The 17829-nt window shown below is 40.7% G+C and overlaps 1 protein-coding gene across 2 annotated transcripts in view; it reads right to left on the bottom strand.

Moving 5' to 3' along the window:
• rftn1 (raftlin, lipid raft linker 1) overlaps positions 1–17829 on the bottom strand; it is an 89457-nt gene that overhangs the window by 69664 nt on the left and 1964 nt on the right. Inside the window, exon 2 of one of the 2 annotated variants that reach the window (XM_033050878.1) lies at positions 15573–15728. In XM_033050878.1, the coding sequence (XP_032906769.1) occupies positions 15573–15720 (148 nt within the window). In that variant the 5' untranslated portion in view covers positions 15721–15728. Of the gene's footprint in view, positions 1–15572; positions 15732–17829 lie in introns of both variants that reach the window. The other variant, XM_033050870.1, reaches the window with a different exon arrangement.

The following is a 17829-nucleotide window of genomic DNA, read 5'->3' on the forward strand; positions in this document are numbered from 1 at the left end:
TTAAAATACATTTGGGCAGCAACATATAAGGTTTAGAGGGATATGGGCCAAACACAGGCAGGTGGGACTAGTATAAATGGGGCATCTTGGTTGGAATGGGCAAATTGGTACGAAGGGTCTGTTTTCCATGCTGTATGATTCTATGACTCTACTGGAAACATTTAGCATCCGTGTATAGGATCGCGAACCTGAAACATTAACTGTTTTCTTTCCACAGATGCCACTGGACCAACTGAGTATTTTCACCCTTTGTTTGTCTTCATTAAAAAAAGAGGTGCAGAACATTCTGGAGCTCAGAGGTTGAAGTCCATGTTGATATCAATGGAATTGAGTGCTTAGAATATGGAATGCACTGCCTGCAATAGTAAGGCAGCTAGTTTAGGACAGCATCTTCCTAAAGGAGTAAAATGTCAGGCAATGGGTTTCATCTGCTTGGATAGACCAGAGGAGCTGGAGTCACGGCGGCATGGTGGCGCAGCGGTAGAATTGCTGCCTTACAGCGCATGCAGCACCGGAGACCCAGGTTCAATCCCGATTACTGGTGCTGTCTGTACAGAGTTTGTACGTTCTACCCATGACAGGGTGGATCTTCTCCAAGATCTTCGGTTTCCTCCCACACTCCAAAGACGTACATGTATGTAGGTAAATTGACTTAGTATAAGTGTAAATTGTCCCTAGTGTGTGTAGGATAGTGTTAATGTGCGGGGATCGCTGGTTGGCGCGGATTCGTGGGCCAAAGGGCCTGTTTCCGTGCTATATCTCTAAACTAAACTAGACAAGACGCTGAGATGGGATCAGGTAAATGGACTGAAAATCATGATAGGTTGACAGAGTAGATAGAGAGATATTGTGTTCAAGAAGGAACTGCAGATGCTGGAAAATCTAAGGTAGACATTGGTAGAGATATTGTTCCCATTGGTGGAGGGGTCAAGAATATGAAGACATGAAATTAAAATAACTGGCAAAGGGAAAGGAAAACTGTTTTTCACACAGTGAGTGCTTAGAATATGGAATGCACTGCCTGCTATATGGAGGAAGCAGATTCAGTCATGGCATTGTAAACATGGGTTTGGCTGCAACTGGAATACTGTGTCCAGTCCACGGGATAACTGTGAAGGCTTTGGGGAGAGTGCAGAAGAGATTTACCAAAATAAATCCAGGGACATCAGTTATATGGATTGATTGGAGATGCTAGGGTTACACTTCTTGGTAAAGTGGAGGTCATCTGATACAAGCATTTAAAACACTGAAGGATGTAAATGGACTAGTTTGCAGGAGAAGCAATCCCCTTTGGTGGAGGCGTAAAGAACCAGGATCAAAATGATTGGCATAAGAATCAAGAGTGACCCAAGGAAGTGTTTTAATAAAGCAAATGATTGGGGTCTGGAAGCTGCTGCCTGCAGAATTTCAGAGTGGTTGAAGCTGGGGCACTGACAGCATTTAAGAAGTTGTTCTGTGAACACTATAATCACTTCTGGCATGGAAAGCCAGGAACTAGGTGCTGGGAGATGGAGTGAATACAGAAGGGTGCCCACTGTTCAGCATAAATTGGAAGAGTGGCCCGTTTGCAAGCTGTCTGATCCTCTGATTCTAATCGTGACAATTAAATGGGAGATGGATAAATATCTGCAAGGATAAAATGAAGAGAGGGTAGGGGAACATGGAGTAGCTATGGACTCCACACGCCAAATGGCCTCTTTTTGTAAGTAACCATTCTGATTTTGTTCTCTAACCAGTATCTGTCCAAAGTGCTGATGCAATGGTGGGGTTTTCCCCTAAGGAGTGCAACCAGAAGCAAGACCAGCGCACCATGGGAGGCGCAGCTGTACAGGGGGGATGAGTAGGAAGTTCAAAATAACATGCTTATCGGACATTTTGTAGTTCTGGGTTTCTGGATAGCATGTTACCTGCTTCACTGAAGAGGTTCACAACATTCTGGAGCTCAGAGGTTGTGGTCCATATCAATGGAATTGGGTAGGGCAAAGACAAAGATTCTGCAAACAGATGTGAAAGAATAGGAAAGAGGCACATGAAATAATCTCCAAAATACTCCCGGTACCATGTAGAAGTAGTGTAGAAGGATGCGTGGCTAGAGAATTGGTGCCGGAGGAAAGGCTTCAGATTCATATAGTTTTAGAGACATGGAGTCATGCAGCACGGAAACAGGCCATCCGGCTCATCCATGCCAACCATAGGAGCAGGGAGGTTCTACTACAGTTGTACAGGGTTTTGGTGAGACCACACCTGGAGTATTGTGTACAGTTTTGGTCTCCAAACCTGAGGAAAGACATTCTTGCCATAGAGGGAGTACAGAGAAGGTTCACCAGACTGATTCCTGGGATGTTAGTACTTTCATATGAAGAAAGACTGGATAGACTCGGCTTGTACTCGCTAGAATTTATAAGATTGAGGGGGGATCTTATAGAAACTTACAAAATTCTTAAGGGGTTGGACAGGTTAGATGCAGGAAGATTGTTCCCGATGTTGGGGAGGTCCAGAACAAGGGGTCACAGTTTAAGGATAAGGGGGAATTCCTTTAGGACCGAGATGAGGAAGACATTTTTCACACAGAGAGTGGTGAATCTCTGGAATTCTCTGCCACAGAAGGTAGTTGAGGCCAGTTCATTGGCTATATTTAAGAGGGAGTTAGATGTGGCCCTTGTGGCGAAAGGGATCAGGGGATATGGAGAGAAGGCAGGTACAGGATACTGAGTTGAATGAACAGCCATGATCATATTGAATGGCGGTGCAGGCTCGAAGGGCCGAATGGCCTACTCCTGCACCTATTTTCTATGTTTCTATGTTTCTATGCTGCCATATCTAAGCTCGTCCGATTTTTCTGCAATCGCATCCACATGCCTCTAAACAATTCCTATGCCTGTACTGGTAGATTGCTACTGAAATTGGAAGAAGTGGCAGGGCAGGGACTAATATTGCCACAGGTGGTTTTGCTTGCATTGTTGGGAAGGTTTTAAATTAGAATGGCGAAACAATGGGAAGCTGAGCAAATATACAAAAGAAAGTAGAACGAAACCGGAAAAAGGAAAACAAAATCAGTGGAAATTGAAAAGCAGAGAAAAGCAAGATTAGAATTTAGACATAAACGGAGTCTGATTGTACAGCATAGAGTAAAGTAAACAAGGTTGGTGAGCTGAGGGGCATTAATAGGCACACAGAAGTTTAATAGCATGGTGGCATGTCTGGCAGCTTAATCCTCATGGCTACAGAGATTTCAGACAAGGCACAGATGAGAATTAATCAGTGACATAATCAGATAAATAAATAATCAGAGAAATGAGAAAGGGAGATATGTTAAAAGAATTATTAAATGAGTCTATTTGCTTTGAATTAAAGGATGAAAAAGGGTAATTCACACAGTTGGAAGTACACTTTAGAACACTAGTAATCCAAACAAAATCAAAGAGCAAATATTTAAGCAACTTCCTAACTTGCAAATGTATTAGGTCAGTTGGAGATTTCAATTACCTTAACAGTAACTGGGATACAGAAGGCATTGCATTCCTGAATTGTATTCAGAAGAACTAATTTAGCCAGGATGCAAGCAGTTAAACAAGACGGGATGATTATTGTCAGGAATTAAGCTGGGGAGTAACAGTGGGAGAACATTTTTGTGATGGTGATCATAATTTGGTTTTCTTTAGCATAGTTAGAGAGAAGAACAAGCAGGAAAGTTTTAAATGGGGGGCAAGGTCAATTTTACAAGACTGTGAAGTGATTTAAGAAAATTACTGGAAAAACATGTTTTGGCGAAATGAGAAGCAGATTCGAGGTAAACATACTCCCCCCAAAGAGAAAAGGTGGACCTGCCAAATTCAGAGTCTTTTGGAAGACAAGATACAAAGACAGTAAGAAGAGGTAAAAAAGGCAAAACCAGAACAAGAATGGAAGATAATCTAAGCTCAACACACAGAAAATGTGGAGAGCATAGAAGTGAAATTAAAAGGAAATAAAGAAAACAAATGGAGATCAGAAAAATAAATTAAAAAGTAAAATCAACCACATTCAAGGAGGTTTTATAAGGTTACAGAGAACAAAGATGAAATAGTTCAATGGTTCCTTATTGTCATGTATGCACAACAAAGCGAAATTCTTTTTGCACAACCACAAATGCATGATTGCCAGATATTGGTGCCAATTGGTAACAGTGTGTGGAGGCAAAAGATGTGGTGAGGTCCTTAAGTATTTTCATCTACCTTTACAAAAGGAAGAGATGGCACTGATGCTACTGCAAAGGATAGGGAGCAAGAAATGCCGTGTGGGATAAACGTAGTAATAGAGAAAGTACTCTCGGGCCGAAAGATTTGAAAGGATATTACAAAGACAGACAACATCTAACTATGTGGAAAAATGTTCATAGCTAGGGTGATTCTCTTTGGAACAGAGCAGGTCCAAAGAAGATTTAATTAACATTATAAGGGAACAAATAGTGCAAAAGGGAGAAGCCAACATCCTTTAATAAAGGGATCAGAAACTAGGAGGCACCGATTTAAAGCGATTGATAGAATGATTAGAGGAAGAATTATTTCTCACAGAGAGCAGGGTTTGGTAACTCATGACCTGAAAGGATAATTGAGGCAGAAATCCTCACACATTGTATCTGCAGCCCAGTCACTTCTCCAGGCTCCAAAGTTGAAATTAACCCGTTATTTGTACAGTAACAGTAAGCAGTGAGTAGTTGTAGGAAACCGAGAGCAATAACCCTCCAAAGCCAATTCACAAACAGGGATGTAACAATGATTGGTACTTTCACAATGCTCATAACAAACAACCTTCATGAAGCCTTAAGGGTGACAAGCACCACAACGTGTTAATTAACACCCAGACACAATGGCCAGTACCAACACCTCCACAACAGGCAGGAGAATATCAAGACAAGATAAGAAATATAATCCTAATATAAGACTTCCGTTGTCACGTTCACATCATTGGATTTTGCATTGTAACACTGCTCTGCCATGCAAGAGGATAACCTAGCCAAATCTTTATACAATTATGGTTAGGCCACATTTCGAGTATCGTGTGCAGGTCTGGTTGTCCCATTACAGATATGATATGGAGGCTTTGGAGAGGGTGTAGCGGAGGTTTTCTAGAATGCTGCCTTGATTCAAGGGTATGAACAAAAAGGAGAGATTGGAAAAACTTGGGGGGTTTTCTCTGGAACTGAAGGTCGAGTGGCGGAATTGGCAGGAATACCTCATCCTCAGTAACAATCAGCATGGGAGCACCTCAAGGCTGCGTGCTCAGCCCACTGCTTTACTCACTCTATACTCAGGACTGTGTAGCCGGACATAGGGCAAATTCCATCATCAAGTTTGCCGACGACACCACTGTTGTTGGACGAATTACATATGGTGATGAATCAGAGTATAGAAGTGAGATTGACCGATTGACCAAATGGTGCCAGCACAACAACCTGGCTCCCAACACCAGTAAAACCAAGGACCTGATTGTGGACTTTGGAAGGGGAAGGATGAGGACCCTGTTTATATCAATGGGACGATGGTGGAGAGGATCAAAAACTTTACATTCCTGGGCATGCATATTTCCGATGATCTTTCCTGGACCCGGCACACTGATGCATTCATAAAGAAGGCACATCAGCGTCTCTACTTGCTGATAAGATTACGGAGAGTCGGTATGTCAAGAGGATTCTCTTGAACTTCTGCAGGTGCACAGTAGAGAGCATACTGACTGGTTGCATCGTGGCTTGGTTTGGCAACTTGAACGTCCAGGAGCGGAAAAGACTGCAAACAGTTGTGACCACTGCCCAGTCCATCACTGGCTCTGACCTCCCCACCATCGAGGGGATCTATCACAGTCGCTGCCTCAAAAAGGCAGCCAACATCATCAAAGAGCCACACCATCCTGGATACACATTCATTTCACCGTTGCCATCGGGAAGAAGGTACAGGAGCCTAAAAAACCGTATTGACCAGGTTCAGGAACAGCTTCTTCCCTACAGCCATCAGACTATTAAACACGACAGCAAGTAAGCTCTGAAATATAACAGACTATTATTATTATTGCACTATATTTGTTTATTTATTGAGTATGCGTATATGTGTATATATATATACACACTGAACTTTTTTTTTCTCTCCCACTGTGTACTGTGTTTACATGTTCTGTTGTGCTGCTGCAGTAAGAATTTCATTGTATTATCTGGGACATATGACAATAAAACACTCTTGACTCTTCTTGACGAGTGCAGACCTAATGGAAGTATATAAAATTATGAATGGCATAGATAGGGTAGACAATCAGAACTATTTTCTCAGGGAGGAATGCCAAAAACTAGAGGGCATATTTTTAAGATGAAAGGGGCAAAGTTTAAATGAGGCGTGCAGGGCAAGTTTTTTTATTCATAATGAGTGGTGGGTGCTGGAACGTGTTGTCTAGGGTAGTGGTGGAGGCAGATATGATAGTGTTTAAGGGAATTTTAGATAGGCACATGGATGTGCAGAAAATGGAGGGATACGGATTATCAATATAGCTAATCAGTTTCATCTAATCGACTAATCAGTAGATTGGTGATTGTTTTGCAGTGCACCTTTGTTCAGCCCACAAGGTTCCAGTCGCTGCTACTTTAATTCGGGGTCCCATACCTACTCCCATTTTGACCTCTAACTGTTGGAATTTAAACTAAGGATTACCTTGGCAATCTTGATTAGCACCCCAACACAAATGTTCCCTTTATTCTCTTCACCATTCCCCCACCTACAGCTTAATATGTTTGCTTTCTTACATTTCCAGCTCTACTGAAGGATCATTGACCTGTTTCTCTTCCCATCGGAGGAGAAACCTTCATTGGAAAACAGGCGGAGGAGCAGGCCTCTTTGCTCCTCAGAAATCTGCCAATATTCAATATGAACACAGCTGGTCTAGCCCTAGTCTAATCTCTGATCTTTCAACTATTTATCTACTTCCTCTTCTAACACTCCCAACCTCCCCAACCATCCAGCGGAGACAATTCCAGAGATTCACCAACCTTGGCTGAGTCTTTCCAGCACTTACCACTTAACTGAACCAGTTATCCAATCATTACCATATTATTGGTCACAGGACTCTTCTGCATGCAAAATGGCCCCCACATTTCTTGCATCGCACACTTCTAAAAACATTTTGGGAGATTATGAAAGGTATTATGTAGATGTACAGGTTTCAAGTTTTTATATCTGTTGTTTTCTCTCTTCCTTTTGTCCCTCCCAATTTCCTTGCAGAAAATAATCCTGGTATTAGCCTCTCTTACCTCTATATGTACCCAACTCATAAAAAGATGAACCATGAAATAGCTTTAAATACAAAAGAAGTATTCAAATGAAAGTTTATTAATGTTGACATAAATTGCTGGGTTTTTTTGTAGTACATACAATTAACATACTTCTGACTGTCATGTTTCTCTCCATTTCCATAGCAACAAAGCATGGAGCAATGGAGGAATGATCACCATCCACAAGTTCTCAACAACATTCAGATGTCTTAAATCAAACAATTTAACAATAACATTGCGTGCCTGATTGGATTTTCACCCTATCAAGGGAGTTTCTGATAATTACTGACAGCTCTATATGATTTTTTTTTTAACTTGCTCAAGCTTAGCGATGAAAAATCCTGAGCTCAACTGAAACTATGTCTTCATCTTGTAATGAGTCAAAGGTTCCATTTATGTTATTAAACTGAGATTAAAAAAACCTGAATTCATTTATTTGTTTCTGGTAATTACCCTGATCATCCCAGGACAGGGGTGATCAACATGTTTCACAACAGAGGGAGACTTTTACCCCCATCACCCCCTCCTGGGTGTTTATCCTCATTATCTCATTATAATTATTAGGAGGTAGAAAAACGAGAAGAAACATGATACGTTAGAAAGGAGGAAAACAGCTACTCTTAGTATCAAATCCACATAAATCATTTATTAAAAAGGTTTGACAAAATGTGTTAGTGTTTTATAAGTTTATAATAGGTAAGCAAGTGAAGGTGGATTTAAAAAAAAACCTTTGATAATGTATAGTTTAATTTAAAGTTTAAAGATACAGCATGGCAATAGGCCCTTCAGTCTACCGTCCACACCGACCATCGATCACCCGTTCACACTAGTTCTATGTTTTCCCACTTTCACATCTACTCCCTACATACCTGGGTCATTTTTACAGAGGCCAGTTAACCTACAAACCCACACGTCATTGGAATGTACAAGGAAACCGGAGCACCTGAAGGAAACCCAAATGGAAAATGTGCAAACTCCACACAGACAGAACCCGGGGCTCTGGTGCTGTGAAGCAGCAGCTCTACCAGCTGCACCACCGTGCTACACAAGAGATTACTGGTGTCCAGTAACTAGTGACTAGTAAGGTGGTTTAGGGATTGGTCCTGGAATACTTGCTGTTCACAATCTACTTTGCCATAGATTGCTCTGCAGAACAAAAGACACAATTAAAGTTCTGGTTAGGTTGTGGGTAACCAAAGGTGGAAGAACTAAAGACCAAGGTGATCTTTCTTCCTGCCAGACGCAAAGTTAGTGTTACATTGTGAATTATCATAGTGCACATCTGTCTGGAAAATCGCTGTTTTGCTCAAGCACAGTTTGCAATTGAAAGTGCCCTGACTAATTTTCAGCACAACATAATTAGTTTGGGCTACCTGTGTAATTGTTTGAGAAATAAACATTTTCATTTATATAATCCTGAAATTAGCAGCTGCACGGCTGAACTTCTGTGCAAAAGATGGTGTAAATCAGAGTTACTTAAGCAATGAGTATCAAATCTAGAGAATTAAATCAGACATTAAAGTGGGGCTGAGGAACATTTGCCCAAAGTGTTGTCAATACAATCCAACTGATAATAGAATGTAAATATGAATAGTAATCAGGTTGTAAATATGAGGGGTGGGGCAGATTAGGAACTATGAGGTGTTAAATGCATGGAAGTAGAGAACACTTTTAAAATCGTTGATGAACACTTTGTATCAGTCTTTACAAATAAATATGCAACCAATATTTCAAAAGAAAAAGTTGTAGCGGTGATGAATGGGGTGAAGACTGGTAAGGAAGAGATTCTCTAAGAAGTGCATCAGAGATAGCTGAGTAGAGTGGTTTGGGAGTTTGTCAAAGGATTTATCATGATCTTTCATTTCACCTTGGAAGAGATCCAGAGGACTGGAAAAGCAAAAAAATATACCCATATTTAAAACAGAATGTGAGGATATGCCTCGACAACTACATGCCATCCTGCTTAAATTTTGAGGGGAAGCTTTAGAAACAATAATAAAGAAAAAAATTACGAGACACTTGGAAAAGTTTGTGTTAATAGAGCCAGTGCAGTTAATTAAGGCAATTCCTGTTTAACTAATATGCTTCAATTTTTAAATGAGGTAGTGAAAGTTGATAAAAGAAATGGAGTAGATGTTGATGGTTTTATGACGGTATTTGATAATGTCCCACAAAACGTGCTGGTTAGCAAATTAAAATTAAAATCTGCAGGAGGTTTGAAAATTCTGGAAGCACTCAGCAGGTCAGGTGGCATTTATGAAAAGAGGAATAGTTAACATTTCAGCTCAAAAATCATTTTAGTATTATGTAATTTTAATTCTGTTTCTCTTTTCACAGATGCTGCCTGACAGGCTAGTTAGCAAAATTGCAATCCAAGGAATATAAAAAGGGTTGATGTCAGTGTGGCTAAGAATGTGAATTAACGACCATCTTCCTGGATGTTTGTTGCACCTCTAAGTTTAGTGTCATCAACAATTTCTTAAACATTACACCACAAATGTTTGTCTGGGTCATAAAGGCAAAAACGTGATGATAAATATATATTTTCTTCAGATTGTAGATTTTCAGTGATGGTGTTCTCCAGGAGTTAGTGCCAGTTTCAATAATACAATTTGCCGGTCAAAGGAGCAGAAAAGATACAGAGAGTGCTGAAGATATACCATTTTGCAGAAAGGAAATGTTACAATTTCGGCTGAACAGAACTCAACTAAAAATGTGCTAAAACAAGGGGACCTGTGAAAAAATAGGTCAAAATGTCTGAAAGTGGCATGATATGATGCAAGCGTGGTTAATAAAGTATTAAGGATCCCGAGCTTCATAAACAGAGGCACAAAGCACAAGAGCCGAGCGGTAAAGTTGAAACGTTATAAAATGTTGGTTAGACCACAACTAGAGTACTGTATCCAATTCTGGTCAAAACAATTTAGAAGTAAAAATCCTAGTAAGGATGCAGAAAAGATTTACTCTAATGTTTCTGGGGATGTGGAATTTCAGCCATGAAGTTAAACTGGAGACCGAGTTATTTATCTGGATGCAAATAAGATTGAGAGACGTTTTGGTGCATGTGTACTAAATCGGGTTTAGATAATGTGAAAAGAGAACCTGTTCTCATTAGCACAGTGTTCAATGACCAGGAAACAGAGATTTAAAGTATGGGCAAAAGTCAATGGAGGGGTGGAAAGAAACCTTTAGTCATGGAGAGAGCAGTTATGATCCTGGACTCACTGACCGAAGGGACAGCAGAAACAGGGACAACGATGAGAACTGGACAGACACACAGAGGGAAGATACTTTGCAGGGGTATGGAAAGCAAGTGAACTGAGTGAAGGAGTGAATTGGCTGGACTACAAGGACCAGCACCAAAATGATATGATGAATGGCACATATAGTTTGTACAGTGTGTTGCCGTAATACTTTTTAATTCTATCGTTCCAACCTTGTTTTGACTGGAAGGTATTTGGTTAGGGGATTGAAGGCTGAGAGTACATATTGGGCATGAATGATCAAATCCTTCAGGATATGTGCTCCTGTGGCCTAGACTCTCTGAAACTGCCAACTATTGATTTGACCTGTCAGGCTGAGCTAGGTTAGTTATGATTTTAGATGGATATCCTGGAGAATTAGTCCTATCATTGGACAAGGTGAAGAAAATGCTTAACTTAGCAAACCTCTCTCCTTCTTGAAGAATTTCCACATGGTTTCTTTGACCCTCAGTAGATTAAAGATGTTGAAAGGCTTTCCAACCAATAGAAATTATCCACTCTATATTAATAGGAACAAGCTAGACACAGTGAAATAATTTATAAGAAAGAACGATGCAGGTCAGGGACCCTTTTCAAACTGCTTCATAAGTTCTAAGAGCAGAATTAGGCCATTCGGCCCTTCAAATCTACTCCACCATTCAATCATGGCTGATCTATCTTTCCCTCTTAACCCTATTCTCCTGCCTTCTCCTCTTGCGCTCCAAGGAATAGAATATCACTTAACGCTCAACCGTTAAGTGATATATTAAGTTGTGTTAGATTTCTCAGTTAGATTCAATAGTGGAATGTGGCAAGATTTGCTGAATACCACGGGTATATTCACTCCAAGCACTGTTTTTGGCTTGGAAGGAGCAAGGATATTCACTCAGTCCTATAGCATGTACTAATCAAGAATCTATCTATCTCTGCCTTAAAAATATCCACTGACGGCCTCCACAGCCTTCTGTGCCAATGAATTCCACAGATTCACCACCCTCTGACTAAAGAAATTCCTCCTCATTTCCATTCTAAAGGTATGTCATTATCTGAGGCTATGGAAATATCCTCTCCACATTCTCTCTATCCAGGTGAGATGTAATGGAGTATTCAATGGGCATCTGATACTGACATAGCAGGATTGGAATTCCATTCAGTGATGAGAACAAAGATAAAAAATATCTTCATCTGGCAATCAGCTATTAAATTTCATTTTAAGTGAGTTGCAAAGTAGTTACTCCAATTCAAAAGATTCCATTATCCTGCACAACCGTTGGAATGGTGGTAGTTTTTATAATCCGAATAGATTAAAGATAAATAATACTCTTCCCCAGCCAGTGGGATTGAGCATCATCTTCCCATTTACTGGACACTGTCTTCATTCATTGATGGGAGTGAGTTTGGGAGGTGTAGTGATGAAGAACTACAAGGACAGTTTTCCAGGAAGAGGTGCCACCAAATTAAGGAATTAATTGACGTGTTTTGCCACTGTAAATTAAGAGGCTGGTTGGCTCTTGGGAGGAAAGATAGAGAAGCAGCTAGGAGGGGTTGTCTATGGCATGGATAGGTCATCGAGTGAAAGGTCATCAGGGGTGTCAGGAAAGGGGTGTCAAAAAAACAGGAAAGTAGACTATTATCTGAATGGTGGCCGATCAAGAAAAGGGGAGATGCAACGAGACCTGGGTGTCATGGTACACCAGTCATTGAAAGTAGGCATGCAGGTGCAGAAGGCAGTAAAGAAAGCGAATGGTATGTTAGCATTCATAGCAAAAGGATTTGAGTATAAGAGCAAGGAGGTTCTACTGCAGTTGTGCAGGGCCTTGGTGAGACCACACCTGGAGTATTGCGGACAGTTTTGGTCTCTTAATCTGAGGAAAGACATTCTTGCCATAGAGGGAGTACAGAGAAGGTTAACCAGACTGATTCATGGGATGGCAGGACTTTCATATGAAGAAAGACTTGATAGGCTCGGCTTGTACTCACTAGAATTTAGAAGATTGAGGGGGGATCTTATAGAAACTTACAAAATTCTTAAGGGGTTGGATAGGCTAGATGCAGGAAGATTGTTCCCGATGTTGGGGGACGTCCAGAAGAAGGGGGTCACAGTTTAAGGATAAGGGGGAAATCTTTAAGGACCGAGATGAGAAAAAATATTTTTCACACAGAGAGTTGTGAATCTCAGGAATTCTCTGCCACAGAAGGAAGTTGAGGACAGTTCGTTGGCTATATTTAAGAGGAAGTTAGATGTGGCCCTTGTGGCTAAAGGTATCAGGGGGTATGGAGAGAAGGCAGGTACAGGATACTGAGTTGGATGATCAGCCATGATCATATTGAATGGCCTACTCCTGCAGGTGCAGGCTCGAAGGGCCGAATGGCCTACTCCTGCACCTATTTTCTATGTTTCTATGTGTCATGGACCAAGACAGAGACAGAGAGAGGGAGACCAAGGATAGATCAGCAAAGGCGGAGGGCATGACAGGTGGGGTATGGGGAGGATTCATTGTCAATAGCCTGGTAGGAATAGGCTGCACTTAGCTCAAATTGAGTTCAGATAAAGCGTGTGGGGGATGTGGGCAGAGGCTGTGGTATATTTGATAAGATTATGGGTGGGTTGCAGAAGCCAATGAAATAAGGACCTGCTGGAGTCAGGGCCACAGATAAAGTGATGTGAATAGATCAGTGGCAGCTAAGGACAGATGGAGGAAGCAGAGAATTCAGCAGGACACAGCAAAATGTAGAGGTGCTGATTAAGTTCAGGATATGGCCATGATATGCTTTGTGGTTACAATCATGCGGAGTGAGAAAGAGGTTGCTGGCGTGGGGGAGGAAGGATACAGGACTGAGTGAATATCCCTGCTCCTTCCAAGCCAAAACCAGTGCTTGGAGTGAACAAACCTGTGGTATTCAACAAATCTTGCCACACTCCACTATTGAAACTAACTGAGAAATCTAACTCACAACTTAAAATATCACTTAACGGTTGAGCAGGCTAGGATTCTATTCCTTGGAGCGCAAGAGGATTAGGGGTGATCTTACAGAAGTGTACAAAATCATGAGTGGACTAGATCGGGTAAACGCACAGTGTCTGTTGCCCAGAATAGGGAAATAGAGAACCAGAGGACAAAGGTTTATGGTGAGGGGGAAAAGATTTAATTAGAACATGAGAGGTAACTTTTTTTACACAAACGTTTGTGGGCATTTGGAACAAACTGCCAGAGGAGGTAGTTGAGGCAGATACTATTGCAACGTTCAAGAAACATTTAGACAGGTACATGGGTAGTAGGATAGATAGAGGGATAAGGGCCAAACGCTGTCAGGTGTGACTGGTGTAGATGGGACATGTTGGCCGGTGTGGGCAAGTTGGGCCGATGGTCCTGTTTCCACGCCATATGACTCGATATCAGGTGGCCAGTCTTGTCTACATATTTATGTGACCTGAGCGGCTCAAGCACCATTGGGTTCAATGGAAGTGGTCAGCAATTGGTCTCCTGACAGGTTAAAGTAAAGCTAGTGGAGCTGCTGCCTCACAGCTCTAGAGTCAGGTTTATTGTCACATGTACTGAGATACTGTGAAGATCTTTGTTTTGTATGTTAGCCAGACATTTATGTGTACATCAAGTCATATACCAATACAGCAGATAGTGCAAGAGAAAAATAATCGAAGTGAAGAGTAGTGTGCAGCATTACCGTGTGTTATGGCTCCAGGGAAAGTGTAGATTAAAAAAGTACACAGGCCGCAATGGGATAGGATGGGAGATTGAGACCATGCCCTTAGGTTATGAGAGGATAATTCTGTAGTCTGATAACTGCAGGGAAGAAGCTGTTTCTAAATTTGGTAATAGGTGCTATCTTCTTCCTGATGGGAGAGGGAGAAAAGGGAATGCAAGTGGTCATTGATTATGTTTGCTATTTTTCTGAGGCAGAATTAAGTGCAGGTGAAATGTACTTAATTTATTAAATTCCGCAGATAAATCTGAAGGTGTCGTCTGTTGCGGCTATGTTGTTGATTCTACGATTTCTGCACCCTTCTATTTGAATGGGCAACTGAGAAAATGGGTTGTGGCTTACCAAAGCTGGAAAAATCTGATGAAAGCAGTCCTGGCAAAAATCTCCTCAACACTTAAGGCACCACCAGTGGAAACCAAGGTGGACACAGCCTATGAATACAAGTTCCTGGACTTCACAATAGCAGCAGAAGACAGTAAGTGGCAGCCTCTTGTGTAGGCTGCATGAAGTTAGCATGTTTTCCCTCATATCACGTGGGTTTCCTCTGAGTGTTCTACTTTCCTCCCACATCCAAAAATATTTATGGATTAGTAGGTTAAATGTCCACTGTAAATTGACCCCACTGTATAGATAAGGGGTAGAATCTTGGGTCATTGATGAGAATATGAGGAGGAAAAAATGGGTTAGGGTAGAATCAGCGCAGAAGTGGGTGATATATGTTCAGATAGACACAAAATGCTGGAGGAAATCATGGGTCAGGCCGTATCCTAAGAGAATATGGATAGGTGATGTTTTGGGTCAGAACCAATATTCAGACTATATGTTCATTCATGTTATATATGTTCAATAAAGCCCATGCCATGCCATGACATGCAGGTTTGAGGGTTAATTGGCTTCTGTTAATCTGTCTCTAGTGTGTCGGATGGAACTAGGTATATGTGCTAGTCGGCATAGACTTAGAGGGCCAAAGGGCCTGTTTCCACATTGTATCTCTAAACTGAACTAAACTAAATTAAACATGGATGTTATTTATTTTGCTGTATCTCTGATTATTTTGTCCTGAATCTGTATAATTCCAAGAATACTCCCATTGGGCGACCACCTGAAAGAAGGTAAGTAATCTATTCGGACACATTGAAAGATGACTGAATGCAGCATTGAAAGTGAGATAACTGCTTTACTGTTTCATCACAGACCTTTATAATTTACACAAAAGTCACAAGAATAATTCCTGTGTGTCACTTGCTCAACAATGGGATCACAATTCATGGTTTTGCCTTGTAATATTATGAAGAGTAAACATAATCGCCACTTACCACCATCTGCTGCTATTGTGAAGTCCAGGAGCTTGTATTCATAGGCTGTGTCCACCTTAGTTTCCACTTGTGGTCTCTTAAGTGTTGAGTAGATTTTGCCAGGGCTATTTTCATCAGATTTTTCCAGCTTTGGTAAGCCACAACCCATTTTCTCAGCTGCTAATTACAATAGAAGGGTGCAGAAATGATAGAATCAACAACACAGCAGCAATAAACGACACCCTCAGATTTCTCTGGGAAACTTAATAAATCTTAATCAAATAAACATGCTGTTAACTTTATGAATGCTATTTGTCATAGATGTCACATTGACTTTGTTCAGTCCATTTTATCCTTCGCACTGCAGCTGGCACTGTGGAAATATTTAGAAGCATTAAATGCACAATGACTCCATTATAAAAGATTTTCCACTTTTGCTATTCTCTCTTTCAACTGTCGGCATGATTTAACTGTGTGTCACATATACACGAGTAAAATGGATCTGTAGTCATATACTACAGTTAGAAAAACAGTGACATTAATTGATCTGTGACTGTTTACTGTCGCCAAAACTTCATAATAGTGTTCCTACCTTAACCACAGACCTCTTAAGTCGCAAACCAGGAAGTTGATCTTTTAATTACTGAGTTCTTTCTCCATATTTTTTAATATCAATTTGAAAATACTTAATAAATTCAGTATAAAAAACTGATTGCAAATTTTGGCAATACTGAACAAGCGATGTCCTAGTTAACCTTTTTTTCTTTTACAGCAGCTGATATTTCCATCATTTCCATTTTATTGCCAAACGCACTTCCTATTTAACAGAAATGCTACTGGAATAAATGAAATATGACTGGAATAAATTATAATTAGATAGAATTTATAACCGCATTGGAGGAGAACTTTTCCTCATTTAAATATATAGTAATGTTTTAACTCTTGATGAGTTGAAACACTTTAGATAAAACTAAAGGCCAAATATGAAGGCACGGATTAACCAGTGGGAACTTTGAAAAGCAAGATTTATAAATAATCACCAACATTAATTCTGTTTTTCTCTCCATAGACGCTGCCTGACCAGTTGAGTATTTCCAGCGTTTTAGTTTTATTTACGATGTCCAGGATCTGCAACATTTTATCATTTAATTCACTTCTTTAATGACAGTTGGACAGATGCATGGATAGGAAAGGTTTAGAGGGATATGGGCCAGACACAGGCAGATGGGACTAGTGCAGATGGGGCATCTTGGTTGGCATGGGCAGCTTGGGCTGAAGGGCCTGTTTCCGTGCTGTTTGACTCCATCCAAAGTATGTCTTGGAATGATTAAAAGACTTTATGGAGGTCAAATTCACTTTAAGGAGAAATAAGAAAATAATTACTTCTTTATTTGTGAGGACGTCAACTAAGATAAAAATGCAACATTTTAGATTCCTGGAGCATTTGTCATGAGATACCTAAAAACTAGCTCGATGATAGAATAGATTACACATTTCAGATCACAGATTTGACATGTGAGAAAATAAGGGCGGGTTGAGGCAGGCTGCGATTCTAATAGCCAGCCAGTTGTTTTCCCAGCTTCATGTTACTGTCTACACCACAGTTATTTGTGGGTTAAAGGATTAAATTATTAGGACAGGCTGCATGTGTTCCTTGTATTCCCTCCAGTTGAGAAGGTCAAGAAGTCGTCTAATTGAGGTGTTTAAAATAACAACTGTATTCATTATGGTGGAGATACAGAAACTGTTTGTTCCCATGGCATTCTGAGGGATTTGGGTCATGCAGAAATTAAAACAAGAAGTGCTTTCACACAAAGGGGAGTGAGCAGCCCAAAATTTCTTCCCCTAAAAACTGATATTGTTGGCTCAAATGAAAGTCTCAAGAGCGAGCACATAAATTTCTATTTGATAAGGACAAGGAAATGGAGCAAGGGTTGCTAAACATGGGCAACGCATAGATCAGCCATATCGATTGAAAGGATAGATAGGTTTTAAGGGTTAAATGAGGGTATGAATTTGCTACAATTTTACCCATTGGTCCTGGCTGGCATGCTGCAGCGCTCCACGCATGTAATACTCATTTACCTGTAAGCTTTCTGATTGGAATATACACTGCTGAGGAGATCTGATTAGCAGAGGCGAATTAGGATCCCACTGGCTTTTAATGTGTAAATGTATTCGTTAAAAATTGGGAAAGGCAGGATCCAGTATGTTTTTTTCAGCAAGTTTGCAGCTTCAGGACGTAGTTCTTTCCAGGGAGCTAAGGTTAAAAGGTTTT

Source organism: Amblyraja radiata, chromosome 2 (assembly GCF_010909765.2).
Source record: "Amblyraja radiata isolate CabotCenter1 chromosome 2, sAmbRad1.1.pri, whole genome shotgun sequence".
NCBI lineage: Eukaryota > Metazoa > Chordata > Chondrichthyes > Rajiformes > Rajidae > Amblyraja > Amblyraja radiata.